The 27,105-nt window shown below is 50.7% G+C and overlaps 1 protein-coding gene across 1 annotated transcript in view; it reads right to left on the bottom strand.

Annotated features, from left to right (window-relative positions):
- Window positions 1–27,105, bottom strand: part of OBSCN (obscurin, cytoskeletal calmodulin and titin-interacting RhoGEF) — a 145,448-nt gene that overhangs the window by 69,340 nt on the left and 49,003 nt on the right. The window contains 22 exon segments of the mRNA XM_087816905.1: window positions 791–1,057; window positions 1,425–1,697; window positions 3,118–3,384; window positions 3,613–3,879; window positions 4,498–4,770; window positions 5,650–5,916; window positions 6,019–6,285; window positions 6,374–6,640; window positions 6,775–7,044; window positions 7,316–7,582; window positions 8,173–8,277; window positions 8,364–8,525; window positions 8,708–8,861; window positions 8,949–9,061; window positions 9,272–9,538; window positions 9,865–10,131; window positions 10,828–11,097; window positions 11,253–11,519; window positions 11,695–11,979; window positions 13,252–13,527; window positions 19,937–20,212; window positions 22,922–23,197. Coding sequence (XP_087673031.1) covers window positions 791–1,057; window positions 1,425–1,697; window positions 3,118–3,384; window positions 3,613–3,879; window positions 4,498–4,770; window positions 5,650–5,916; window positions 6,019–6,285; window positions 6,374–6,640; window positions 6,775–7,044; window positions 7,316–7,582; window positions 8,173–8,277; window positions 8,364–8,525; window positions 8,708–8,861; window positions 8,949–9,061; window positions 9,272–9,538; window positions 9,865–10,131; window positions 10,828–11,097; window positions 11,253–11,519; window positions 11,695–11,979; window positions 13,252–13,527; window positions 19,937–20,212; window positions 22,922–23,197 — 5,403 coding nt within the window.

The following is a 27,105-nucleotide window of genomic DNA, read 5'->3' as shown; positions in this document are numbered from 1 at the left end:
ATCAGGGACTAGTGATGGTGACCCCGAGATCTCTGCCCCTCCAGGAGAGGGAGCCAAACAAAAGAATAAGGAAGGGTGGAGTGTCATGAGCTGCATTGTGTCCCCCTTCACTCATTGGAACTCCAACCCCAGGACCTCAGATGGGGCTGTATTGGGAAATGGAGCCTTTAAAGATGTGATAAAGTTGAAATAAGGTCACTAGAATGGGCTCTAATCCCGTATGACTGGTATCATTATAAGAGAAAATCAGAACACAGACACATACAGAGGGCCATGTGAGGACACAGGGAGGAGATGGCCATCTACACACCAATGAGAAAGGCCGCAGGAGAACTAGCCCTGCCCACACCTGGATCTTGGACTTTCAACCTCCAGGACTCTGGTGTTTGAGGTGCCCTGTCTGTGGTATTTGTTACGCAGCCCAGGCTGACAGAAACTGATGGAGATGAGCCAAGTCCGGGGAGGGAGACACAGAGATGTCAGAATACAAAACAAAGTCAGGAATAAAGTACAAAAGAGACTGGCAGTCAGGAGACCAACAGAGGGTAGCGAGGAAGGCTCTACCAGCAGCGGAGACCCAGAGATGAGGAAGAAGCAGTAAGAGGGCCAAGCTGCAGAGAGACAGAGCTGTATGAAACACCCCTCCCGCCACACACACATACACAGACACCAAAAGGGCAGACAGAGAGAGAGGGAGGTCTGGAGCCTCTCCTGCCCTGAGCAGGACGAGAGCCATGGGCACCTGGAACATGGCTGGAAGCTGCCTGGTCCTTCTTGCCTAGGGACTTACCATGGACCCTGACAATGGAGCTGCTCCAGGCATCCGCAGCCTCACATTTATAGCGCCCACTATCCTGCAGGGTGATGCCAGTGATGACCAGCTTGGCTTGGCGGCCCTCACGGCTCAGCTGGCACCGGGCAGACCTCCGCAAGGCTTTTCCATCCTTGGTCCAGTGCACAGGGTTGTCTGGGACAGTGGTCTCACAGACTAGGGTCAGGTCCTCCCCTTCCGTGACTGTGATGTCCGTGAGCTCCTGGGAGAAGACACTTGGCTTTTCTGGGGACAGAGAGGGAAGTACAGGGCACTTGGGGGCTCCTGCAGGAGAAGCTCCAGGCATTGCTATAGTCCAAGTGACACCCAGGTCAGTACCCACCTGTCTACCTAAGCCTGGGGACAGAGACAGGCCAGGCTCTGCATGGCTCCCCACCACAGGGGCATGGCCAGGCCTATGCCACATTGACCATGGAATCAGCTCTGCATACCTCATGCAATGATTCATCCTCAAACAGCCATACCCAGCCTCCCAAGCCCACCCTGGGATCCAAGGCCCAGGCCACAGCACCTTCTCTGTGAGCCCCAGGATCATACTGTGTCCTGAGCCACATGGACTGGTTCCCACCACAGCACTAGGCATGCAGCCCACCTGTGACCCGCAGGGTGGCAGAGGACCGCTGATCACCCGCTTCGAAGTGGACAGTGCCTGAGTCCTTGAGTGTGAGCTCCCGCAAGGTGAGCATGTGGTAGCCACCCGGCTGGGCCTCAATCTCATTGAGCTCATTGGCATGCAGGGGTGTTTGGTCCAGGAACCAGTGGACAGGCCCATAGTCACCGGGAGAGACGCGGCAGCTGAAGGTGGCTGAGGAGCCCTCCTGCACCTCGGCATCCCTCAGGTCCTCCGTGATGAGCACTCTCTGATCTAGGGGGCAGAATGGGTGCATCAGGACCCTGCTGAGGGAAACGGGGTGCTCCCCCAGACCTGGGGTGGGCTCTTAACTGTAACAGGTTCAGGATGATGAAACTAAGGAAACAGTAAGGGAGGCATAGCTGAACTGACCAAAAGTACTGTATTTGTTTCAGGTCCACGGACAAGCCGCAGCCCCCCTCAGTCCTTCTGTGGAGCATGAGGAGTGACCCACAATGGCCCCTCCACAAGCTGTGCTTCCAAAGCAGTCCATGCCAGTGCACCTGTCCCCAGTCACATAATGAAACCAAATCTTGTATTAACAGAAGGCGTCAGAGTGTGAAAAAAGATGTGACTACATTAAAATTTAAATCCAATGCTTTGGAGGTTTGACGACATGAATTGCTAGGGCATTTTTTTGCTGCCAACTTAAGTCAGGGACACTTAGAAAAAGTCAAATGCGAAAATGGGTGTGCAACACACTTCTCCACATTCATGGGTGTCTTGAAGCTGCCATATGCCAAGCACCAGATGCCAGGCACCAGATACTAGATGCTGGATATCAGGCATTGGACACTGGGCACCAGGCACTAGATACCGGTTACTGGACACAGGACACTGGACACTGGGCACTGGGCACCAGGCACCAGAAAGCACAGTTGGTGCATCAAGAGGTGACTAGTCAGAGACAAGGAATTCTGATTCGAGGACCAATAAGCAGAGAAAAGTCGTCCACACTGCCAGATGGGCTCTGAGTGTATATCTGAAGTTTTATAAAGAACATATTTTGTTGCCATGTAGCACTGCATTAACTGACTTTCTAGTTAAGTATCCGTTTTATTTGTCTCACTGAGCTCAATAGACTCACTAGATTTTTCACAGGAAAGGAGAGAAAAATCCACAGTGAGGCTACCTTGTTATTCTGATTTCCTGCAGACAGACCCCACAGCTGACTCCACCCTGGTCACTGGCCCTGGGATCAGGAAGGCCGGACTCAACCATGCCTGGCTGCTAACATGCCTGACAACCCTGGGCCAGCCTCTGATCCCATGTAACGCCTCAGTTTCTTTATCTGTGAGATGGAGACAATGATGACCCTTGCCCTGCCTGCCAGGTACAAACTGCTCCCAAACCTTGAGATCTCCATGCACAGAGGCATCTGTGTGCAAATACACAGGAGCTCATGCAAGGGGCTTGGGCCCATGACAGCACACAGGAGAAGCTCCAGAAACACAAATGTAGTAATAAATGAGGATTGCTGACTCATTCGCACCAGGTCCAACTGGGAGGGCCACAGGGGTAAGACCACCCATGGCAACCCCTCCAAGAGATGAGGAAACTGAGGCTGGGCTTGTCCAGGGCCTCTGAGTTAGCTTTAAACAAGGCTGGCATCGGTCACATCACATTGTGAAATCTGTGCAATGTTCCAGCTCACCTTGCACCAGGAGCCGTGCCTGGGACCTTGCCTGACCGATGTCACAGGTGTATGTGTCACTGTCTGCCTTTTCCAGGGCACTGATAGTGAGCTTCAAGGTCACACCCTCTTGGCTGGGTGCATGCTTCCCCGAGGCACGCAGCTCAGAGAGGCCCTTTCGCCAGGTCACCGTGGCTGCAGGGCGCTCTGTCTTGCAGGTAAACACGGCCACGCCTTTCTCCACCACCTGCAGGTCAGCCAGCTCCTCTGTGAACCAGTTTGCCTTTTCTGGGGGAATAGACAAGGGGTGGGGGTGAGGCCTGCAGTGCCCATCGGGACATGGGCAGTTCTTCCCCTGGCCTGCCCATGCAACATCAGGGGCTGGGCTAAGCCCCTTTTCTCTGGACCCCCTCCCTTTCCACCTGGGACAGCACAGCAGAGGCCCTGAGGGAGAAGCCCCTTGCCACATGAGGGAGAGAGGCCATAGGGGCTGCCCCAGAGTTTCTTGTGGGTTACCTTCCACTCGGAGGCTGGCTGTGGTCTTGGAAATCTCTGTCTCACACGTGTACTCTCCAGAATCTTTGAGTGAGGCCATGTGGACCACCAGCACAGCCCGCGTGCCCTCGCTGAGCAGGTCATACTTCTGACTCTTACGAATGGCTTTCCCGTCCTTCAGCCAGCGCACTGGGGTGTCCGCTCGAGACAGCTCACAACTCAGTATCGCATCCTCCCCTGGTACAGCCTGCTGGTCCTCCAGTGGCTTCGTGATGACTGCTGGCTTTTCTGAAGGAAGCAGAGGCAGCCTGTGAGGCACAGCCACGACCATGGTCATGCCAGAGGCAATGGCAGGGCTGGTGCTTGGAGAACATAGGCATACAGCCTGAAATTCTAAGACCTCAGCCCAGGAGCCTCAGAGCCTTGGAATGCCAGGAGTCCCTACTGTCACAAGTGAGTGAGGGGGAGCTATGAGAAAATAGGTGCTTTCTGCATTGTTCAGAGCCCGGGACTCAGTGCAGTCATGGCTGGTGCCAGCTGTGAACCAAGCTTCACTGATCTGCACTTGTATTTATACTGAGAGCATAGCTCAGTGATTTCACTGGCTCGGTGACCATGTGCCCTGGAGCTACCACAGCAGTTGGACCACAGTAGTCGGACCATGGATGGGAGACCAGAAACCCTGCTCCTGCCCAGAGACTGGAGAACCTCACCCTAGAGACTGAGCCCCTGGATGCCCAGAAACCCCCAGCATCGGGACAGAGGCCTCTAGGCCCCTACCAGTGACTGAGGGAGATAGTCCCCAGAAGCACCCCCTGGCAAGGTGCCTAGCCCAAGGCCCCACTGCAGGCTGCCTGGGAAGATCACACAGTGATGGCCCATCTGCCCTGGGTGCGTGGTGCCCACCTCTGACGATGAGCGAAGCCTTGGAAGTGAGGCCCCGCACAGAGAAGACCACTTCTCCGGCGTCACCCAGCACTGCCTCTTGCACAGTCAGGATGTATTTCCGGCCCTGGCGCGTGGCCCGGAAGCGGCCAGAGCTGCCCAATGTCTTCCCGCCGACTGTCCACATGGCAGTGTTGCCTGTGTCCTCATGGGACAGGACACACTCGAAGTTGCAGCTCTCACCCTCTAGGACCTCCACGGTCTTCAGCCTCTTGGTGATGCCCACATGCAGGTCTGTGAACCATGGGAGGCAGCCGTCACACTGGCCAGGCCCCAGATGCCTGCCCCTCAAGACCAGTGCCATTGAGCCCCATAGTGTTCTGGAGGCTCAAATACCCACCCTCCCCAGTCTACTTTGGGCAGGCCTGCTGCCCCTTAGCAAATGCCCCCTTCGCCTCCAGTGGCCACACCCTGGTTTTTGGATGGCCAACAGTTGTGAATTCTGACCAGGGCACTGCCTTCCTGCTACAGAACAAGGGGCAGAGAACAAAGCATCAGTTTTCACTAACACACATGCTCTGGAAGGGAAAGGACAGGCGCCCTGAGTGAAGGGGCCTTCTCGCTCTGGGACAAACTCACTGTACCACCCTCCCCCCTCTCCTGTCTCACCACGGGGAACCCACCATGGGGTCATGGAGAACAGGCCTGCCATGTATGCGGAAAGGGAACAAGACTATTGGATCTGAGCCAGGAAAGCAACCACCTGGTTGAGGAACAAGACCCAGGTTGTGCCTGTGGCCTGGGAGCCCTTCCAGGGTACCCCCTGCCTGACATCTTGGCCTTTCCTGCTCCCCACCTCCAAGAGGCTCCATTGACCCTCTTCATGCCTGCCCATACACATCCCCAGTGAATGTCTCCAGGCTCCCGTTGGAACCCGAGCACTGCAAGACTCCATCAGGCAGGGTCCCATCGTCCAGTCTCTCATGTTTCACTCAGCTGCTATTGTCTCTGCCAACCTGCCTACACCTGGACCTTGTAAGGACCAAGTCAAGCCCGCTCTGCCCAGATCTTGCTTAACCTCTCTTGGCTCAGCAGAACAGACCAGGCTTAGGAGTGGGTGGGGCCTCAGGAGGTGGTCATGCCCCCCAGGGCCCCAGACACATCCTCACGTACCATGCACACTGACTTGTGCACGGGTTTCCTCAGTGCCTAGGTGGCAGGTGTACAGGCCCGCATCATCCCGGCTCAGGTCGTGCACCACTAGCCCACGCATGCCCGCTGTTTGCAGAAAGTCATACTTGTCGCTGGGGCCCAGCTCCACGCCATCTTTGCGCCACACCACACAAGCCTGGGGGTCAGAGACCTCACACTGCAGGGCCAGAGTGCCCCGCTCCTCCACAGACACATCGTCCAGCACCTTCAGGAATACCACTGGCTTCGCTGCAGGACAGGGTGTAAGGAGGTGAGCAAAGGAGCCACCACCTCTGCCAGGGGAGACCCCTGGGGTGGGACCCCCCATGGACCCACGCAAGGACGCCTCACCTTTGACCTCCAGGCGGGCAGAGGCCTTCACCTTGGGGGAAGAGGCGAGTATGGTGCCCTCATCCTCCCGCCTGACCCGCTTTAGCACCAGGGTGTGGTGGTGGCCTTCATGGGTGATTTCGTGAAAGCTGTCATTGTAGAGAGGCTTCCCATTGAGTGACCACTCCACCTCTTCATCCTCATGGGAAAGCTTGCATGAGAAGCAAGCGCGGCCCTCCTCTGTGACCTGCACGTCCTGCAGCGGCTGTGTCACTGTCACCTCCCGCACTGCCAAGAGCACACAGGGAGGCTCAGTATATGTCACCACCACCTCCCCCAGGGCCCTCTAGGTGGCCCTGTACCCCCTGCAGCGCACCTTCCACAGTGACTTGGGCGCTGCTCTGGGCGCTGCCAGCCTGGCACCGGTAGACACCAGCATCCGCAGGCGTCAGCCGCAGGACACGCAGTTCCGCCATTTGACCCTCCAGACTCATTCTGAATTTGTCAGACGGCACCAAGGGTGTGTCCTCCTTGTACCACTGCACAGCCTTGGGGGCCGGCTTGAAGTCGCAGGACAGGACCACTGACTGCAGCTCTCGTCCCACCTTAGGCTCCAGCGGCCTCGTAAGCACCACAGGGATGTCTGTGCCAGAGGAGAAAGCACAGCACTGCGGACTGGGTCCAGCCAACAGAGCCCTGGGGAACTGCGATCAGCTACCAGGGCCCTGCGCCACCTCTCCCCAAGGCCCTTCTTCTGCCCTACAGCTGCGCCCTCACCTGAGACGACCAGGTGGGCAGTGGAACGGGACTTTCCGATGGTGAAGTGCACTGGCCCGGTCATGGTGGAGCAGGTGCGCCGCAGCATCAGCCTGTGCACTGTGCCTTTCTGTTCCATGCCCACATCCTCCCCCGCCAGCAATATCGTCTTCCCAAGGAGCCACTTGGGGGGTCGAACAGAGGGGATGGAGGTCTCGCACTCAAACCAGGCAGGGGCGGGCTCCATCACCGTCACGTCCTGCAGGCCCCGCACAATGGTGATAGATTGCTCTGTGGGCGAGAGGCGGGTCACCACATGGTCTGCAGGAGGACCACAGCCCCTCCCCTCTGTGTTCCTTCCTGGGAACAAACATTCCTCCCTCCCAAAACACACACACACAAACACAGTGCTCACATCCTCCCCCACCACCCTGCCCCAATGTCATGCCCCCCAGTCAGGCCCTTCTCAGACCTGGCTGCCTCCAAGTATCAGGGCCAATGATAGAGGCCGTGGCCCCATGCCTGGGCACAGAGGACAACTGCTCCCTGGCCCTGCCCATACCTTCCACAAAGAACTGGGCGCTGGTCTTCACATCGCCAGCATCGCACGTGTAAGTATCCTCATCCTCGGGCTGCACGTCATTGATGACCAGCTTGCGGTAGAGGCCATCGCTGACCATCTCGTGCTTGGGCCCAGGCGACAGTTCCACGCCGCCCTTGAACCACCGCACCTGGGCACTGGCCCGCGACACCTGGCACTCAAGTACACCACGGTGCTTCTCCATGGCAATCTTGTCCCGCAGTGGGCGCAGAATGGACACTGGCAGCTCTGTGAGTGAGCATGGAGGGCTTGGGGTGGGTGCTCAGCCACCTGAAATCCCCTAGGACTGGGCACTCTGACTGTGCAGCCCCCAACCAGCCAGGCTAAGCGGATGTCGCCTGGGGGCTGGGACCCTCGGTATAACTGACCCTAAAGAAGGTAGGCACACCCACATGTCCTCACTCCTTCCACCCCTTGCCATGCCCCCATGCTGCCCTCACATCTGCCCTGCCCTCTCCTGTACATCGGTGCTCTCCACTCCACGTGGTCACCTTGCCTTCCACAGACTCCCTCATGCCCCGTAGCCACTCTCTCCTGCTATCAAGGCCACCAGGGCCTCACACCCCTTCTCTCCAGCAACTGCTGCAGTCCCAGGAGGAAGAATTCACTGGTACCTCCATTTTAAACAAAGACAGTCCACCTCCCCAGACCTCTGTCTTCCTGCAGTGGAAGCAATACCCCCTTGCCTCCTCCTAGGTCATCCCTGTCCTGTCCGGGGAGGGGCCTGAGCACCCCAGGCCTGTGTCAGGACAGCTGGCACAGCACCCATGCATGTTCTCACTTGGTGTCCAGCCAGCACCCTCCCAAGTCCCCCTTACCTCTTACTTGGAGCCGGGCTCGAGATTCTGCATTTTCAGCTACAAACCGGATTTCTCCTGCTTCTTCCACCAGGACCCTCCGGAAGATAAGCGTGTGTGTCCTTCCTGGGAACACAAACTACTCAGCACTGGGGAGGGGCACGGGAGAGGGGGGGAAGCCCTCCCGAAGCCACCTGCTGTCATTGTCACACCTTCCTGGCGGATGCGCACGTTGTCACTGGGCCGAAGCTTACTGCCCTCCCGGAACCACTGAGCAGGCACCTCATCATGGGAGACCTCGCAGGAGAAGGTAGCTCCCTCCTTCTCCAGCACCTCCACATCCTCCAGGGGTCTCAGGATTTGGATGTTTCGGCCTGGGGCAGCAAGGGAGGCCCTGCAACACTGTGAGGCACAGAGCTGTCCACCCCCTCCCCCCTCCCCAGCTTGCTGAATACCAGAGGGTCGAGGCCAGAGAGCCAAGAACCTCAATGGGGGACACAGGGGGCCAGGAGGTCCTTCTACCTGGCCCTGACCTCCCACTGTGCCCAGTCCTCACCTTGCACCTTCAGGGACGCCGAGGTCTGAGCCTCGCGGGCATCGCACACGTACACACCCTGGTCCCCAAAGGCACACTGGTAAATGATGAGAGTCCGGCAGGTGCCCTGGGCTGCCATGCCCACTGTCTTGCCCACCTGCAGCTCCACGCCATCCTGTGGGGGTACGAAGCCAGGTCAGGTGCTGGGGATGCCCACCCACAGTGAGTGGGATGGAGTAGAAGGGTCCAGGGACAGAGGCACCTTCAGCCAGCGCACGTCCACATTGGGGCGTGACAGCTCACACTCCAGGGTCACTTTGTCCTTTTCTGTGGCCACCACATCCTGCAGTGGGCGGCTGAACTTCACAGGCAGCTCTGGGGAGGCAGGAGGAGGAGATGAGAGAAGCAGGCAGGGGGCAGGGGGACTCTAAGCTGGACCAAATCACTCAGCTGGTTCTAGAAATGGATGCTCCCCCCCACTGCCCCCAGGATTCCATGACCCTGTCCCCACCTGCGTCCTTGGGCTACCTTCGGGACAAGGACAGGTGCACTCTCGAGTGGGTCTCACTCTCACCCCCCACGCACCAGTTACCACAAGCTGCGCGGATGTGTGCACGCCCTCAGCTTTGAAGGCGATGAGACCACCATCCTGGGGCCGCAGCTTAGACAGCGTGAGGGTGTGGATGGGGCCTTGCACTGCCAGTTGGCACGTAGGCCCCAGCTGGAGCCGAAGGCCATCACGCGTCCAGCTGCCCTCCACATCAGCATGGGACAGCTCCACTTCCATGGTGCAGGAGCCCTGCTCCTGCACCTCCACTAGCTGCAGGCCCCGCACGAGTCGGACCTGGCGCACTGTGGAGCAAAGGAGGAGAGGATGTGCCACTGCACCGAGACCCAAGCCCTCAGGCCAGCCCTCCTTCTGACCTTCCCAGGGCCTCAGCTCAGCCTGCTGCCCTAGAGGGGTAGACCCACTCCCACCTACAGGAGGATAACTGCCCTCCATGGGAGGCCCCCTTCATGCCCATCCATGCAACCCTTCCCTGAGCCAACCCCTCCAGATTGGAGGTCCACCCCCACCCTTCCTTTCCATCCATCTCCTTCCCAGGGCCAGATCTCCAGTGGGAAACCTTCTCCCCTCCTGGGTGCCAAACCCCAGGCCCAGTTGCCCTGCAGCTCACTTTTTACTGTGAGCTTGGCCTGGGTCTTGTCGTCCGGTGTCTCACAGCCATAGTAGCCACGGTCAGCAAAACCCACACTGCGGAGGACCAAGCTGTGACTCGCACCCTCCGTGTAGATTGCCACATTCTCTCCTGGGGCTAAGGCCATGGTATTGCGCGTCCACTTGACCTCTGGCCAAGGCCTAGTCAGCTCCACCCCCATGGTCACTGAGTCCCACTCCTCCACCGTCTGTGGCTCCAGCTTCTTCTTGAACAGCACAGGAGCCTCTGGGGTCAGGAAAAGAGTGGTCACACAGCCACTGCCACTCAGGAACGCCAGGCACAGAGGGCCCCTGTCCATCCCAGCCGGCAGAGCAGGGCCCCACAACATTCTTACTCCAAGCCAGGCAAGGCCTTAACAATACTCAGGGCCTGGCTGCACACTTGCACAGGTATACTTTTATGGGAGGAAGTGGAGACTAAGAAGGATTCTTCTTTCCCAATCCCGCCCCCCCCCCCCCAACTTCTGCTCCCATTCTAAACAACCCTGCCATGCACCAGTGCCTGGAGCTCCTAAATGTGGCTGGTGACCTGCAGCCTCGGAACACAGAGAGCTAGCCTGCGATGGCTATCACTTATCCTCAGGTGAAGGCTGGCTCTCACTGGCATAACCTGGATTCATAGAGCAAAATGCATCCTCACCTCGTGCCTCTGCACTGGCTGCCGCTTCCACTCCCTCCCATCTCCCCATCTATGGGGCTCAGTGTGGGACAGGACTCTCAGACTAGGTGCACAGTGCAGCAGTTTACTTTCTCTCCTTGGCACGAGGTGCCAGGCCTTACAGTCCCACCCCAGTCTTCTCTTTGCAACCAGCGTTCCCTGAGATCACGCAGAGGAGCTGGGCACTAGGCAGCAGTGGGATGCTGGCCAGGAACCAGCCCACCGGGGAGGGGCTCAACTCCCCGCCACCTCCCACACACACACCTCGGACCCGCAGGGCAGCCGAGGATGTGACCCCCTCAGCCTCCGCAGTGATCTGGCCGGCGTCCTCCAGAGTCAGACCCAAGATGGTCAGGCTGTGGCTCGTGCCGCTCTGAGACATGAGAAACTTCTCGCTGGGCTGCAGCTGGGCCCCGTCCCGGAGCCATGTGACCATTGCATCGCTGGGGGTCACCAAGCACTGGAAGGTGGCCTCTTGACCCTCCTCTGCGACCACTGCGCTCAGCCCAGACGTGAACTTGACCTCTCGGGGGACTGTGGACAAGAGCTCCGCTTGAGAGGTGGGCAGGAGGGACGAGGTCCCACTTGTAGACACGACAGAAGGGCACCTCCTCCTTGAAGCTGGCCGGGAACGCCCAGCCTCCTGCCCCAGCCCCCGAGCCCCAGCCAGCGGGCGCGCAGGTGCCTACCGCGGACTGAGAGCCTGGCGCTGGTGCGGTCGTCTCGGCTCTCGCACACGTACTCGCCCGCATCCTCCGCCCGCAGGCCCGACACGGTGAGCGAGCGCAGGAGCCCCGCGGCCGCCATCTGGAAGCGCTTGCCGGGCCGGAGCTGCGTGCTCCCGCAGCGCCACAGCACCTCGGCCTGCGCGGGGCTCAGCTCACAGGCCAGCGTCACTGTGCCGCCCAGCTCCCCGCTCACGGGCTCCAGGGGCCGGCAGAACTTGGCGGGCACCTCTGCGGGAGGGAAAAGACCTCAGCCGGGAGAGCCTCGGGCTGCGGAGACCCGCTTTGCGCTTTGGGGTTGTGCGCCGAGCCCCACCCGGGTGCGCTCCCAGATGTTGCCTGCACACCCTCACGGGAGACCCCAGCAGGAGCAGGGTTCTCAGAGGACTGAGCGGGGACCGCTGACCTTCCACCTGCACTGGGAAGTCCTGCCCCTCGGCGCCCACGCGGCAGCTGTAGACCGCGCTGTCCAGAGTCTGCGCGCCATGCACGGTCAGGGTGTGTGTGTCCCCCAGGCTAGTCGTCTCGTGCCGCTTGCTGCGGCGAATCTCCACGCCGTCCTTGAGCCATGTCACCGCGGCCACAGAAGGTGCGGGCAGTGTTGCGGTCAGGACGATATCCTCGTGTTCCTTGACCACCAGAAGCCCCTTGCGGCCAGGTCTCTCCAGGGCTGGGGGCTCAGGCTCTGGCTCTGGCTCTGGGGCGCAGGGGAAGGGAAGGGGGAAGGGAAGGGGGTCAGTCATCATGAAAGTGGGACCCTGCATCCCTGGCCTGGGCCTCACCTCCCTCAGGCCATTCTATGGGAGAAGACCTAAAGTGGGACCCAAGCTCCAACCGCTATGCAACGCCCTGCTCGTCCAGCCCTTGGCTGCTGCTTCCACTGAGCAGGCCCAAGGATGTATGCAGCAGGGTCCCACACCACCTGATGGCCACCATCCAGGCTCTCAGGGGTTATGAGTGGTCAAGAGGAGCCAGCCACAGGGGATGACCAGCCTGGAGGCCACAAGTTCTGTCTGACCAAGAGCCTGGAGGCCTGGAAGTCTGCCCTCCAGGGAAGCATAGGCCCACATGTACATTATGAAGGTAGAGTGGGGGCAGCCTGGTGGTTGGGCCAACATTCCAAGACAGCAGGGGAGCTGGAGAGGGCTGTCTGTGCCCAAGACCCTGAGGACAAAAGCTGAGAGGTGTGAAACAGCCTGAATGCCTCAGCTTGGGGGGGGGGGGGGGGGGGGGGGGTGCACAGCAGCAACAAAGGGGGAGGGGAAAAGTCCTGGAAGGGGGCCCAAGAGAGTCCCTATGAGAGCCGATCCAGGGGAGCACCTGAAAACCATGCTGGCTGTACAGATCGGGGACAGGTGGGCATGGGCCACAGCTAGGGATGGGGGTGTCAGCCAGCTCATGACAAACATCTAAAGCAGGACTCTGAAACCCAGAGGTGCCTTCATCAGCTGGGGAGGAGTAAGAGACAGGCAGCACAGGACCAGCACCAGCACCAGCACCAGCACCAGCACCAGCACCAGCACCAGCACCAGGCCAGGATGTGCCTGAACAGAGGCCAGCTCCCAGGGCTGATTTAATAATAGCTGGACAGTCAGGACCCCAAGGCCAGAGACAGGCCTTGTCTGCTCCAGGCCCCAGACAGATAATGGGCATTTCCACAGACCTCAGCCCTTAGCAGCCTACAAGAGCCTCAGTGACAGGTTCTATTCTGGGGATGGTGAGGATTTGGCAAAGAGGAGCAAGAACCTGGGCCAAAGGATGTCCAGAATGTCCTGGCCTAGGGTCTGCAGCCAACGTCCTCTGACCCAAGCGCTCGGAAGAGGAGAGAGCCCTGGGGCTAGGCATGTCAACAGAACCCAGAACAGGAGCAACCATATCCACAGGGCAGGCACAAGCCTTTCAGAAAAATGCCCATCCAGTGATTGATCAGGCACTCATCCACTCTACCCAGACTGGTACCCACCTGGGACATCCAGGCGGAAGGTGACCTTCTGGCCCCCAGCCTCGCAGCTGTACTCCCCGCCATCCGCCTTGCCCGCCTGCTGCAGCACCAGGCGCCGGGTGCAGCCCGTGGCCTCCACACGCACTTTCGAGCTCCCACTCAGCTTCTTGCCATCCTTGTACCACGTCACCTGTGTCTGGGCCTGGGCCACCTCGCAGCTCAGCGTGGCACTGGCCCCTGCCACGGCCTGCACCTCACTGCGTGCCTGCTGCTCCTTGGCAAACACCACCTTGGGCTCTGGGGACAGGGAGGAACACACAGGGTCAGAGACTTCATCTAAGTCAGGAGGACAGTACTGGGGAAAGAACTAAAAAGGGAGGCGGGAGGACTGGAAACTTCTCCAGGCTCTGCACCCGCTATATGGTGTACAGAAGCTCCAAAAAATACTTAATTCTGTGAGAGCACAGTGTTTGAAAAATTTTCGCCTCTGTGACTTAAGCTTCTCAGCTATTAAATATGTGGTCTAAAAACACTGCCTATGGACCCAGTATTCTGGGTTCTCAGCTAGAATGTTAAACAGACCCTTGCCTTTGGGCTTTGTATTCTGATGTGTGGGCAGCAGATTCTTCCTCTCTGATTTTGTAAAATTGTAATAACATTCTTTAGAAAATGTCCTTTCCCTGCTGGCCATTATTTACATAATATCCTTAGCTCTCAAGCTTTGGAAACTGGAGGAAATCGGTCCCTGGCTTCCTTCTCAAGTGTGTGCAAGGAGCTGGATGGCATCTGAGTTCCATTTGGACCTTCAGGGCTGGCCCTGGACTGAGTTATCTATTCTCCAGGTAAATACAAAAATGGCTTGTAAAATGGTTTCTATTTATTCCGAAATATTTCATTTCCCCCAATGAAATATTTCTCTAGAGTACTTGTCTAATTAAGGCCAACCTTACATAGAAGGGTTTTGAAAGAGAATGTGTGTAATTTATGTGACTCAAACCACAGGTTGCATGGAAAAAGAAAGCTCTTGGAAGACATGCTTAGGATGGGTTGCTAGAATGTGCTCTCACATAGGTGAGATGGGGACCATGGAGAGGACAGCAGTCTCCACCTGGTGGTCACAGTGGGCAGTGGCTGAACCAGCATGGGCTGTGGAAAGGGGTCCCTTGACTTGCTTCTGCCTTCAGTCCCAAAGGAGAGCAAGATGGTGGGTCATAAAGACTTTAGACACAAAAGGCAAGTGGATCAGCATGGCAGGTCTGCTTTGGGGGAGCAGGGGAAAGTGTTTCAAGACCTTCTGAAGGCCTTTTTGGAAACACTCTTTTCTAATGTTTTTAAAATATATATATTTATTTATTTATTTTATATATATATATATTTATTATATATATATTTATTTATTTTATATATATATATGTATATTTAAATTGCTTTAAGAGAGAGGAAGGGAGAAGGAGAGAGAGATAGAAACATGAGTGATGAGAGGATCATCAATTGGCTGCCTCCTGCATGCCCTTTACTGGGGGTTGAGCCCACAACCCCAGCATGTGCCCTGACTGGGAATCAAACTGTGATCTCCAGTGTCATGGGTGGATCCTCAACCACTGAGCCACACCACTCAGGCTCATTTCTAATTTTTAAATTAAATTTACTGGGGTGACATTGGTTAATAAAATTATATACGTTTCAAGTGTACAAGTCTACAATACATCATCTGTATATTGTACTGTGTGTTCACCAACCAAAGTGAAGTCTCCTTCTGACACCATTTATCCCCCCACTTCTACCTGCCCCCTTCCCCTCTGATAATCACTATACTGTCATCTGTGTCTAGGAGGTGTGTTTTTGCTTAATCCCTTTATCTATTTTACCCAGCCGCAATACCCCTCCCCTCTAACAGCTGTCAGCTTGCTCTGTTTCTATTGTGTTTGTTTGTGTATTTTGTTTGTTAGTTGCCACATATAAGTGAAATCATATGGGATTTGTCTTTCTCTGACTAGCTTGTTTCACTTAGCATAATACCCTCTAGGTCCGTCCATGCTGTCACAAAAGGTAAGATTCCTTCTTTTGATGGCTTAAAAGAGTAGTATTTCGTTGTTAAATATAAAACCTCAGGCATTTCTCACAGCAATATTTTCTCAGATATATCTCCTCAGGCAAGGGAAACAAAAGAAAAATAAATAAATGGGACTAAGTCAAACTAAAAAGCTTCCGTACAACAAAGGAAACCATCAACAAAATGAAAAGACAATCCACTGGATGGGAGAACATATTTGCCCATGATATATGTGATAAGGGGCTGTTATTCAAAATTTATAAAGGATTCAAACAAGTCAACACCAAAAGCCCCAAAATCATTCAATTAAGAAATGGACAATTTCTTAAGTGAATAGACACTTCTTAAAAGAGACCATGCCAATGGCCAAGAAACATATGGAAAGATGTTCAACGTCACTAATCATCAGAGAAATGCAAATTAAAACCACAATGAGATATCTCACACCTGTCAGAATGGCTATGATCAATAAATCAACAATCCTGGCCAGATGGCTCAGTTGGTTAGAGCCTTGACCCATACACCAAAAAGATTGCAGGCTTGATTCCTGGTCAGAGCACATGCCTAGCTTTCGGGTTCAATCCCCAGTTGGTGCAAGAAGCAATCAGCGTTTCTCTCTCACATCTATGTTCCCCTCCCTTCCTCTCTCCCTCCCTCTCTCTCTCCTATCTCTGTCTCTATGTCTCCTTCTCACTTCTTCTCTCTCTAAAAAATCAATAAAAAGATACACTCGGGTAGGATTAAAAAATAAGTAGATAGCTAAATAAATCAGCAAACAACAAGTGTTGGCAAGGGTATGGTGAAAAGGGAACTCTCGTGCACTGTTGGTGGGAATGCAGATTGGTGCAGCCACTGTGGAAAACGGTATGGAGTTCCTCAAAAACATTAAAAGTGACACTGCCTTATGACCCAGTGTTTCCACTTCTGGGAATATATTAGAAGAAGCCTGAAACACTGGTTCAAAAGAATATATGTACCCCTATGTTCATAGCACCGCTATTTACGACAGCCAAGATGTGGAAGCAGCCCGAGTGCCCATCAGTAGATGAGTGGACTCACTTCATTTTTTATAGGAATAAGCCAAGAGAATGTGTCCTGTACATTTCCTGTTGGTACAACACACACTGAGGATGCTGTAGGGGCTGGTGGCATTTCTTTCCTTCTTTCTTTTCCCATAGAAATCCCTCCAAGGTAAGCAGGAGTCAGAGGGGTGGGTGCTACATGGCATTTGGGCTGAAGGCAAAAGTTGAAAAGTGCCAGGATATTTGTCATTGAGGCTGGAAAGGGAGAAATCACTGGCCACAGCCCTCCCAGAGGCAGAGAGCACAGGGCAGCAAAGGTCAGTGCTGGCAACTCCACCCTCCTCAGCGGTCTTCCCAGTCCCAGCTCAGATTCTTGGTAAACACCAGGAGATGACACTTATAATGCCTAATGGGTTGAGTGTTTCATGGTTCATGAACTGCTTTCACATTTTTCTTCCTGGCAGCCGCTGGGCAGCCCAGGTCTTTTGACTTAGTTCCCTATCATGATAGTCATAGCAAGTGATAGTATTATCTGCTGGAGAGCTGTTTTTCTGCTCTAAAAGCTCATTGTTCACAGTTCTAGTTTTAATGTAGTAAAACATGAGAATCTGTTCCTAAATAGACTTCTATTTAGGAAGTCTCACCCTACCCTGAAGTCATGAAATAATCTATGTCATCATCTGAGGGTTTTGTGGTTTTACCTTCCAGACTGTGGTCTCTAACCCACCTGGATTTCACTGTTGGGTGCAATGTAAATTATCTATGCAGTTAACCCTTGAACAATATGGGTTTGAAGTGCAATAATCCACTTATATACAGATTTTTTCAACAAACAGTCAGCCCTCTTTATCCCACGTTTCATATCCATGCATTCAACCAATCCAGGATCAAAAGCAGTATTTTTGATGTGCAGTTAGAAATCTGCTGATGCTGAGGGCAGAATTAAGTTATAAGTGGATTTTTGAGTCATGAGGATTGGAGTCCCTAACCCCATTGACATTGTTCAATGGCCAACTGCACATTTTTTTATATACGTTTTTATTGATTTTAGAGAGAGGAAGGGAAAGGGAGAGAGAGAGAAACATCAATGATGAGAGAGTCATTGATCAGCTGCCTCCTGCACACCCCCTACTGGGCATCGAGCCTGCAACCGGAGCATGTGCCCTGACTGGGATGAACCATGACCTCCTGGTTCATAGGTCGACACTCAACCACTGAGCCATGCTTGCCAGGCTCAACTGCACATTTTTAATTAAATGTTGATATCACCACTTATGAAAAGATTATCGCTTTCTTTTCTGTCTACACAAGCTTAATGATAAAAAAAAAAAAAAAGGAGCGGGGGTTGGGTAGTCAATTCATTCACTAGTCTGCTAGTGAGCTCACTGTTCTATTCCTTCCATCTGATCACTGTCCTAGCTCTGTGACTCCATTGTCTTTATTACTGTCCCATTTTGATAATTCTTGATATCTGATAGATAAATGTTCACACCTGGCTCTTCTTCAAGAGCGTGCTGGCTTGGCTTGCCCCTTGGAATCTGCTTCTCAGTTTCCAACCCCCTGAAGAACCACATTTATTGAATTTTGATTGGATGTGAACATGTTTGAGCCTTCCATAGATTTCCACCCATTCCTTTGATACTCCTTTACTGTCTCTCAAATATGTTTAATGATTTTCCTCCACTGATGTACTGAGCATCTTTATTAAACTGGGAATCAGAAATGTGATACATTCCATGATATGGTAAATGTTTTAATATTTCAGTTTCTTACTGTGTTAATAGTCCATAGACATAGAAGTGGTTTCTACATACTAATTTTTTTACACAGTAACTTTTCTGAATGCTATTGTTAATTCTAATAATCTTTTAGATTTTCTGAATTAATATTCATATAATCTGTAGATTCCACTTATTTTTCCAATTTTTATAACTCTGATTTTGTTTTCCTGCTTCCTCTGCTCTAAAATGGTGGGGAGAAGTGGTAACAGTGGCCTTATGTGTTGTGCTCTGTCTCAAAGGCAGAGTCTTAAGGTTCTCGTGAACAGTTACCTGGTATCTTCTGACATATCAAATAAAGAAGGATACTTTTTCTTATTGATTTCTAAAAACTTTATGTCATAAATTGATGTGAAATTTTGTCAAACATTACTTTTGGATTTATAACATTAAATTTTATCAAGTTTTTATTCTGCATTTATTCAGATAACCACATCACCTTTTCATTCCATCTGCTAATGTCATACTTCATTTTGACTTGCTAATGTTTCTAAAGATAAACCAGATTTGCATTCTGGGATGATGGCCTGCATCATAGGGTATTATCTCTGATATATCACTGAATTCAGTAAATTGGCCGGTAATTTTAATTCTTGTTTCATTCCTTGTCATATTTTGATATCCATATTATATTATCTACAGAAAACCATCTAGAAATTATCTTCTCCTATCTCTAGAAAAATATCCATGAACATTAAATCATTTCTTTATAGAACTTTTTATATAATTTACTAGTAGAGTCACTAGGCTTAGAACTTTCCCTGTGAAAAGATTATTTATTATGGCTCCATTATTGAAAAGATTATATGACTATTAGAAGTCTTTTTGTGTGTGTGTCACGATATAGGTTTGTAAAAACGAGCAAAATTGTTAAAATCATAAAATAATTTCTCATATACCCACAAAATAATGTTTCACAAAGATCATGGTGAGTTTTGAGGAATCTATAAACATCCAGTAACCATTATATCATGACATAATGCCAAACAGTTATGTGTTGGCAGGTAGAGCTCAGTGTAGGTTGGCAGCAACTGTTGCCTGAGAGTAACACTCTTAATAAGAGGAAAATAAATTTAGTTTGGAGACTTCTCTATAGATCAGACAGAGTAGAATAGAAACACGAACCATTAGGAGAAATTCTCTAAAATAAATACTGCTTTAAGAGACAGTGGTGGTGCTATTAGAGGAACTCAAAATTGACAGTCTGTGCCGATGTACTATCAGAAACTCACTCTCTTCACTTCTGATTACAAATCAAACTGCAAGGACAATATGGACATAGGCTGTTCAAACCACAGACAATGGAAAACATGGATCTATAACCTGGCACATGGAGTAATAAGACCAGTGTCCTTGAAGACCTAAAGCTATGACACACCAAATGTTAGTTTTGAAATAACCCAGGTATGATCCAGTGGCCAAAATTATGCCTAATTTTGGTTTAGTCCATTCAAACAGCTCTCACTAGCAAGAAATCTCATGTGCTGCTGGGTGAAGGAATGCGGGAAAGTCAACAGAAGGATGTTCACATACTGCAGGTAAGAGACAACCCCAAACCCCAAGCACAGGCACAGCCAGAGTCCTGAATACCCGGCCACAGCAGGACGATTCAGGGCATCAGCTGGGAACATGTGACAAAGCATTACTACATGGAAACACCACTCAGCGGGCACCACTCACTCTCCCCATCCAGACACCATGGGCTCAGCCATGGGCATGAAAATGGGAAGTGGCAGGATGGGAGACCTGGAGGTATGAAGTCTAATGAAAAGAGCACAGAGGTCCATTGGGTCTGTTGGTCAATGGCATCATCTCCTGCAAACAGGCCCAGTTAGCACCCCCACACAACTGACCTGTGACATCCACATGGAAGGTGACCTTCTGGCCCCCGGCCTCGCAGCTGTACTCCCCACTGTCCGCCTTGCCCGCCTGCTGCAGCACCAGCTGCTGTGTGCAGCCCTTGGCCTCCATGCGCACTTTCGAGCTCCCACTCAGCTTCTTGCCGTCCTTGTACCACGTCACCTGAGTCTGGGCCTGGGCCATCTCGCAGCTCAGTGTGGTGCTGGCCCCCTCCACAGCCTGCACCTCACTGCGTGCTGGCTGCTCCTTGGCAAATACAACCTTAGGCTCTGGGGACAGGGAGGGACACACAGGGTCAGAGACTTCATCTACGTCAGGAGGACAGCACTGTGGAAAGGACTGAACAGGGAACTGGGAGGACTGGAAACTTATCCAGGCTCTGCACCCACTCGGTGGCCTACAGAAGCCCCGGTGCCTTCTCAGCACAAGGAACACATTCATCTGCACATTGACCACTGCCCACGTGGCTGTCCAAGGTGGGCACACTGTGAAGGACTTCTCCAGAGCACACACCCTCTAGCAGAGGGACTTCAGGCCAGCACGAGTCCACACCACCCTCACAGATGGCCAAATCTTTCCTGCATTGCCCAGGGAGCCTTCTCACCCAGCCCAGGACAGTTACAGGCTCCACCTCCCCCTGCCCTCCTTGTGTCACCTGCTGCCCACCTAGGGGAGTGAGCTGAAGCTCCTGTGTCTGTCTCTTCCCTGGTTTTGATGACTCACAAAGTGAAGGACCTTTCCTATGTTCTGGGTCATGACTGTTTGCTCTTCTGTAGTGTCACCGCTCATGTGGCTTTTGTAATATTTCTCATCACTCTTACCAAGTCTAATCATTTACCTCTTGGGTAAATTACATCATCTGTCAGTTCCACTTAAGTTTTTCACACTTTTATATCTTTTACTTTATTTCCTGCTGATAAAAGTGGTGACTGTCAGCTTCCTTGCCTGGTTCCTTACCTCACAGGCAAACCTTTCAAGTTTCACTTTGTGTGATTACCTGGTTTTTCTTCAGTATCATTGATCAAATTAAGGAAGAACCATTTTATTTAAAAGTGGAGATGAGTTTTACAGCATGAACAGATGCTAACTTTACCAAATATTTCTTCTAGCAAATATTTCTTCTAGATTTGTGACGTTAAATTTTATACAGACTTGACTCTGCATTTATGAGGTGATCACGACATGTTTTTCTTTCATATGCTTGTATCATTCATTATATTTGCTCATGTTTCTAGTGTTCAGACAACCTGGTTCCCTGGACCATGACTTTCATTATAGTGTATCAAACTCTTAATACACTCCTGAATTCATTTTGAAAAAATTTAGCTTCAGATTTGGGCCTTGACATCCACGAGAGATTCGCCTGTAATTTTAACTCTTCCAATCAGATGTTGGTGATAGATATTAGGCTAGTGACCTGAGATAAGCCAGAGACTGTATCTCCTTTTCTATCTCTCCAAGAATCTTCATAAACATGCAATACTTTCTTTATAGAATATTTCAAATAACTTTCCAGTGGAGACACTAGGGTTCCATCTTTATCTACGAGAAGATTTATTTTATGGTTCAACTTATTAAAAAGCCTACAGAACTCTTTCAGTTGTCACAATGTTATTTCACTTTTCATGTATTTTTTTATGAATTTGGTCAGTGTGTCAGACCTTTTCATATTTACTACTATAAAATAATTGGTCAAGCCCTGCCGGGCGTGGCTCAGCGGTTGAGCATCGACCTGGGATCCAGGCGATCGGGGTTTGATTCCCGGTCAGGGCACATGCCTGGGTTGCGGGCTCGATCAATGACTCTCTCACCACTGATGTTTCTGTCTCTCTCTCTCCCTCTCCTTTTCTCTCTCTGAAATCAATAAAGATTTATATTAAAATTTTTTTTAAATAATAATAATAATTGGTCAAATTCTCGTAAACTAAAACATGTACAGTGGACTTTGGGGTATCTATACACACTCACAAACTACTGTATATAGATATAATACCCATCTCCTCTGTAGAGGCACCTAGAAGTCCATCTGAGGTTAACCGCTCTTAACAAAAAGGAAATATAGTTAATTCACAGACACCTCTGTGAATGTACCAGAGACGGACAAATACACAAGAGTCATCAAGAAATACTACAAAATAAATACTGATTTAACAGTCACGGGCCATCAGGATAGTAACTGGTCTGCAACAAAGCGTGCATGTGGGAGAAGCCCCTTCTTCCTCTCCATGGTGAAACCTATGCATCAGACCCCAAGGAGATGCTGTCACAGTGGACAAAAGGAAATCAACGTGTACTTTAGAGAGAAAATTCCAGACCTCAGAGCTGAAGGTCCCTGACACACACCTGCCAATCCTCTGGTATTGGTTTACTGTTTGCACAGACCTTGCAAGAATACATGGATCGAGATTTTGCAACAAGTGAGCATACAGTACCTTCTATATCCACATGCAAGACAAAGTGTCCTAAATAACTACAATTTGCTAAGCCACTGTTCAGTCTCCAGACAGATCCAAGTACGGTTGGGTGGCAGGAGCTTCCCCTTATTCTGGTTTAAGGAAATTCAAACATGTGTCCCTAGAGCGAATTGCACTTGTGGCTGGGTGTGGGCATCTGGGAGCCCCCAGGACGTGGAGAGGAGGAACTTCACCTAACAGGTAAGAGCTGTCTGTTCTACCTCAGACTGCAAGTGAAAGGCAGAGCCACACTCCCAGACGCCAAGGAGCACCCAGAACGCCCTGGGCAGGTGCTGGGGACGTGGACTGAACACAACCTGAGCACCACTCGGGGGGCACAGGAGCACCTCTCCCTGCTGCTCACACTGCCCATCCAGCCTCCTCTGGCCCAACCTCGGGTATGAAATGGGAGGTGGAGGACAGGAGGCTAAAGGAGACAAGATCCAGTGGAAAGACCACCAGGGTGTGTTCTGCTGTAATCACTCCCTACACACAAGGCTCAGTTAGTGTCACCAAAGAACTGACCTGTGACATCCAGGCTGAAGGTGACCTTCTGGCCCCCGGCCTCGCAGCTGTACTCCCCGCCATCCGCCTTGCCCGCCTGCTGCAGCACCAGGCGCCGGGTGCAGCCCGTGGCCTCCACACGCACTTTCGAGCTCCCACTCAGCTTCTTGCCATCCTTGTACCACGTCACCTGCGTCTGGGCCTGGGCCACCTCGCAGCTCAGCGTGGCACTGGCCCCTGCCACGGCCTGCACCTCACTGCGTGCCTGTTGCTCCTTGGCAAACACCACCTTGGGCTCTGGGGACAGGGAGGGACACACAGGGTCAGAGACTTCTTCTAAGTCAGGAGGACAGCACTGTGGAAAGAAGGACTAAACACTGAATTGGGAGGACTGGAAACATCTCCAGGATCTTCATCTGCTGTGTGACCTGCAAAAACTGCAATAGTATTTAATTCTGTGAGAGCACAGTGCTTGAAACATTTTCCCCACTGTGATGTAATCCTATCAGCTTTTAAATATGTGGTCTAAAAACACTGCCTATGAACCCTTTTTGTTGGGTTCTCTCCTTGAATAAACAAACCTTTACCTTTGGGCTTTATATTATGATATGTAGCAACAGATTCTTCCCCTCTGATGGAGGTTTTATAAAATTGTAATAGGATTCATTAGAAAGTGTTTTCTCCCTGCTTGTCCTTATTTGCATAATGTCCTTAGCTCTCAAGCTTTGGAAACTGGAGGAAATCGGTTCCTAGCTTCCTTCTCAAGTGTGTGCAAGGATTTGGATGGCATCTGAGTTCCATTTGGACCTTCAGGGCTGGCCCTGGACTGAGTTACCTATTCTCCAGGCAAATACAAAAATGGCTTGTAAAATGGTTCCTAGGTAAACGTCACATTTCTCCCAATGCAATATTTCCCTAGAGTGCTTGTCCAATTAACGCCGACCTTACATAGAAGGGTTTTGAAAGAGAATGTGTGTAATTTACGTGACTCAAACCACAGGTTGCATGGAAAAAGAAAGCTCTTGGAAGACATGCTTAGGATGGGTTGCCAGAATGTGCTCTCACATAGGTGAGATGGGGACCATGGAGAGGACAGCAGTCTCCACCTGGTGGTCACAGTGGGCAGTGGCTGAACCAGCATGGGCTGTGGAAAGGGGTCCCTTGACTTGCTTCTGCCTTCAGTCTCAACAGAGAGCAAGATGATGGGTCATAAAGACTTTAGACACCAAAGGCAAGTGGATCAGCATGGCAGGTCTGCTTTGGGGGAGCAGGGGAAAGTGTTTCATGACCTTCTGAAGGCCTTTTTGGAAACACTCTTTTCTAATGTTTTTTAAATATTATATATATATATATATATATATATATATATATATATATATATATATATTTATTTATTTATTTATTATATATTATATATGTGTGTGTGTGTGTGTATATATATATATGTATATATGTATATTTAAATTGCTTTAAGAGAGAGGAAGGGAGAAGGAGAGAGATAGAAACATCAGTGATGAGAGGATCATCAATTGGCTGCCTCCTGCATGCCCTTTACTGGGGGTTGAGCCCACAACCCCAGCATGTGCCCTGACTGGGAATCAAACTGTGATCTCCAGTGTCATGGGTGGATCCTCAACCACTGAGCCACACCACTCAGGCTCATTTCTAATTTTTAAATTAAATTTACTGGGGTGACATTGGTTAATAAAATTATATACATTTCAAGTGTACAAGTCTACAATACATCATCTGTATATTGTACTGTGTGTTCACCAACCAAAGTGAAGTCTCCTTCTGACACCATTTATCCCCCCACTTCTACCTGCCCCCTTCCCCTCTGATAATCACTATACTGTCATCTGTGTCTAGGAGGTGTGTTTTTGCTTAATCCCTTTATCTATTTTACCCAGCGGCAATACCCCTCCCCTCTAACAGCTGTCAGCTTGCTCTGTATCTATGAGTCTGTTTCTATTGTGTTTGTTTGTGTATTTTGTTCATTAGTTGCCACATATAAGTGAAATCATATGGGATTTGTCTTTCTCTGACTAGCTTGTTTCACTTAGCATAATACCCTCTAGGTCTGTCCATGCTGTCACAAAAGGTAAGATTCCTTCTTTTTCATGGCTGAGTAGTATTTCATTGTTTAAATGTAAAACCTCAGGCATTTCTCACAGCAATATTTTCTCAGATATATCTCCTCAGGCAAGGGAAACAAAGAAAAATAAATAAATGGGACTAAGTCAAACTAAAAAGCTTCTGTACAACAAAGGAAACCATCAACAAAATGAAAAGACAATCCACTGGATGGGAGAACATATTTGCCCATGATACATGTGATAAGGGGTTGTTACTCAAAATTTATAAAAGATTCAAACAAGTCAACACCAAAAGCCCCAAAACCATTCAATTAAGAAATGGACAATGGACCTGAATAGACACTTCTTAAAAGAGACCATGCCAATGGCCAAGAAACATATGGAAAGATGTTCAACGTCACTAATCATCAGAGAAATGCAAATTAAAACCACAATGAGATATCTCACACCTGTCAGAATGGCTATGATCAATAAATCAACAATCCTGGCCAGATGGCTCAGTTGGTTAGAGCCTTGACCCATACACCAAAAAGATTGCAGGCTTGATTCCTGGTCAGAGCACATGCCTAGCTTTCGGGTTCAATCCCAAGTTGGTGCAAGAAGCAATCAGTGTTTCTCTCTCACATCTATGTTCCCCTCCCTCCCTGCATCACTCCCTCCCTCTCTCTCCTCCTTCTCTCTCTCCTATCTCTATCTCTATCTCTATCTCTATCTCTATCTCTATCTCTATCTCTATCTCTATCTCTATCTCTATCTCTATCTCTATCTCTATCTCTATCTCTATCTATCTATCTCTATGTCTCTTTCCAACTTCTTCTCTCTCTAAAAAATCGATAAAAAGATATACTTGGGTAGGATTAAAAAATAAGTAGATAGCTAAATAAATCAGCCAACAACAAGTGTTGGCAAGGGTATGGTGAAAAGGGAACTCTCGTGCACTGTTGGTGGGAATGCAGATTGGTGCAGCCACTGTGGAAAACGGTATGGAGTTCCTCAAAAAAATTAAAAGTGACACTGCCTTATGACCCGGTGTTTCTACTTCTGGGAATATATTAGAAGAAGCCTGAAACATTGATTCAAAAGAATATATGTACCCCTATGTTCATAGCACCGCTATTTACGACAGCCAAGATGTGGAAGCAGCCCGAGTGCCCATCAGTAGATGAGTGGACTCACTTCATTTTTTATAGGAATAAGCCAAGAGAATGTGTCCTGTACATTTCCTGTTGGTACAACACACACTGAGGATGCTGTAAGGGCTGGTGGCATTTCTTTCCTTCTTTCTTTTCCCATAGAAATCCCTCCAAGGTAAGCAGGAGTCAGAGGGGTGGGTGCTACATGGCATTTGGGCTGAAGGCAAAAGTTGAAAAGTGCCAGGATATTTGTCATTGAGGCTGGAAAGGGAGGAATCACTGGCCACAGCCCTCCCAGAGGCAGAGAGCGCAGGGCGGCACAGGTCAGTGCTGGCAACTCCTTCACCCTCCTCAGCCGTCTCTCCAGTCCCAGCTCAGACTCTGAGTAAACACCAGGAGATGACAGTTGTCATAATGCCTACTGGGTTGAGTGTTTCATGGTTCATGAACTGCTTTCACCTTTTTCTGTGGTGAATTCCACTTATTTTTCCAAGGTTTATAACTCTGATTTTGTTTTCCTGCTTCCTCTGCTCTAAAACGGTGGGTAGAAGTGATAACAGTAGCCTTATATTTTGTGCTCTGTCTCAAACGCAGAGTCTTCAAGGTTCTCGTGAACAGTTACCTGGTGTCTTCTGAAGTAGCGTTTATCAAATTAGAGAAGGACACTTCTTCCTATGGATTCCTAAGAATTTTATGCCATGAACTGATGCTAAACTTTATCACACACTATTTTTGCATTTAGAACATTAAACTTTATCAAGTTTTTATTCTGCATTTATTGATATAATCACATCACTTTTTAATTCGATTTGCTAATGTAATGCTTCATTTTGATCTGCTTATGTTTCTAAAGATAAACCAGATTTGCCTTCTGAGATTATAACCTCCATCACAGTGTATATCTTTTTGATATACCACTGAATTCCGTCTGCTAATATTTGTCTATAGTAGGTTGGCCTGTAATTTTCACTCCTGT

Source organism: Miniopterus natalensis, chromosome 4 (genome assembly GCF_054644295.1).
Source record: "Miniopterus natalensis isolate mMinNat1 chromosome 4, mMinNat1.hap1, whole genome shotgun sequence".
NCBI lineage: Eukaryota > Metazoa > Chordata > Mammalia > Chiroptera > Miniopteridae > Miniopterus > Miniopterus natalensis.
This window is presented reverse-complemented; position numbering and strand designations above follow the sequence as displayed.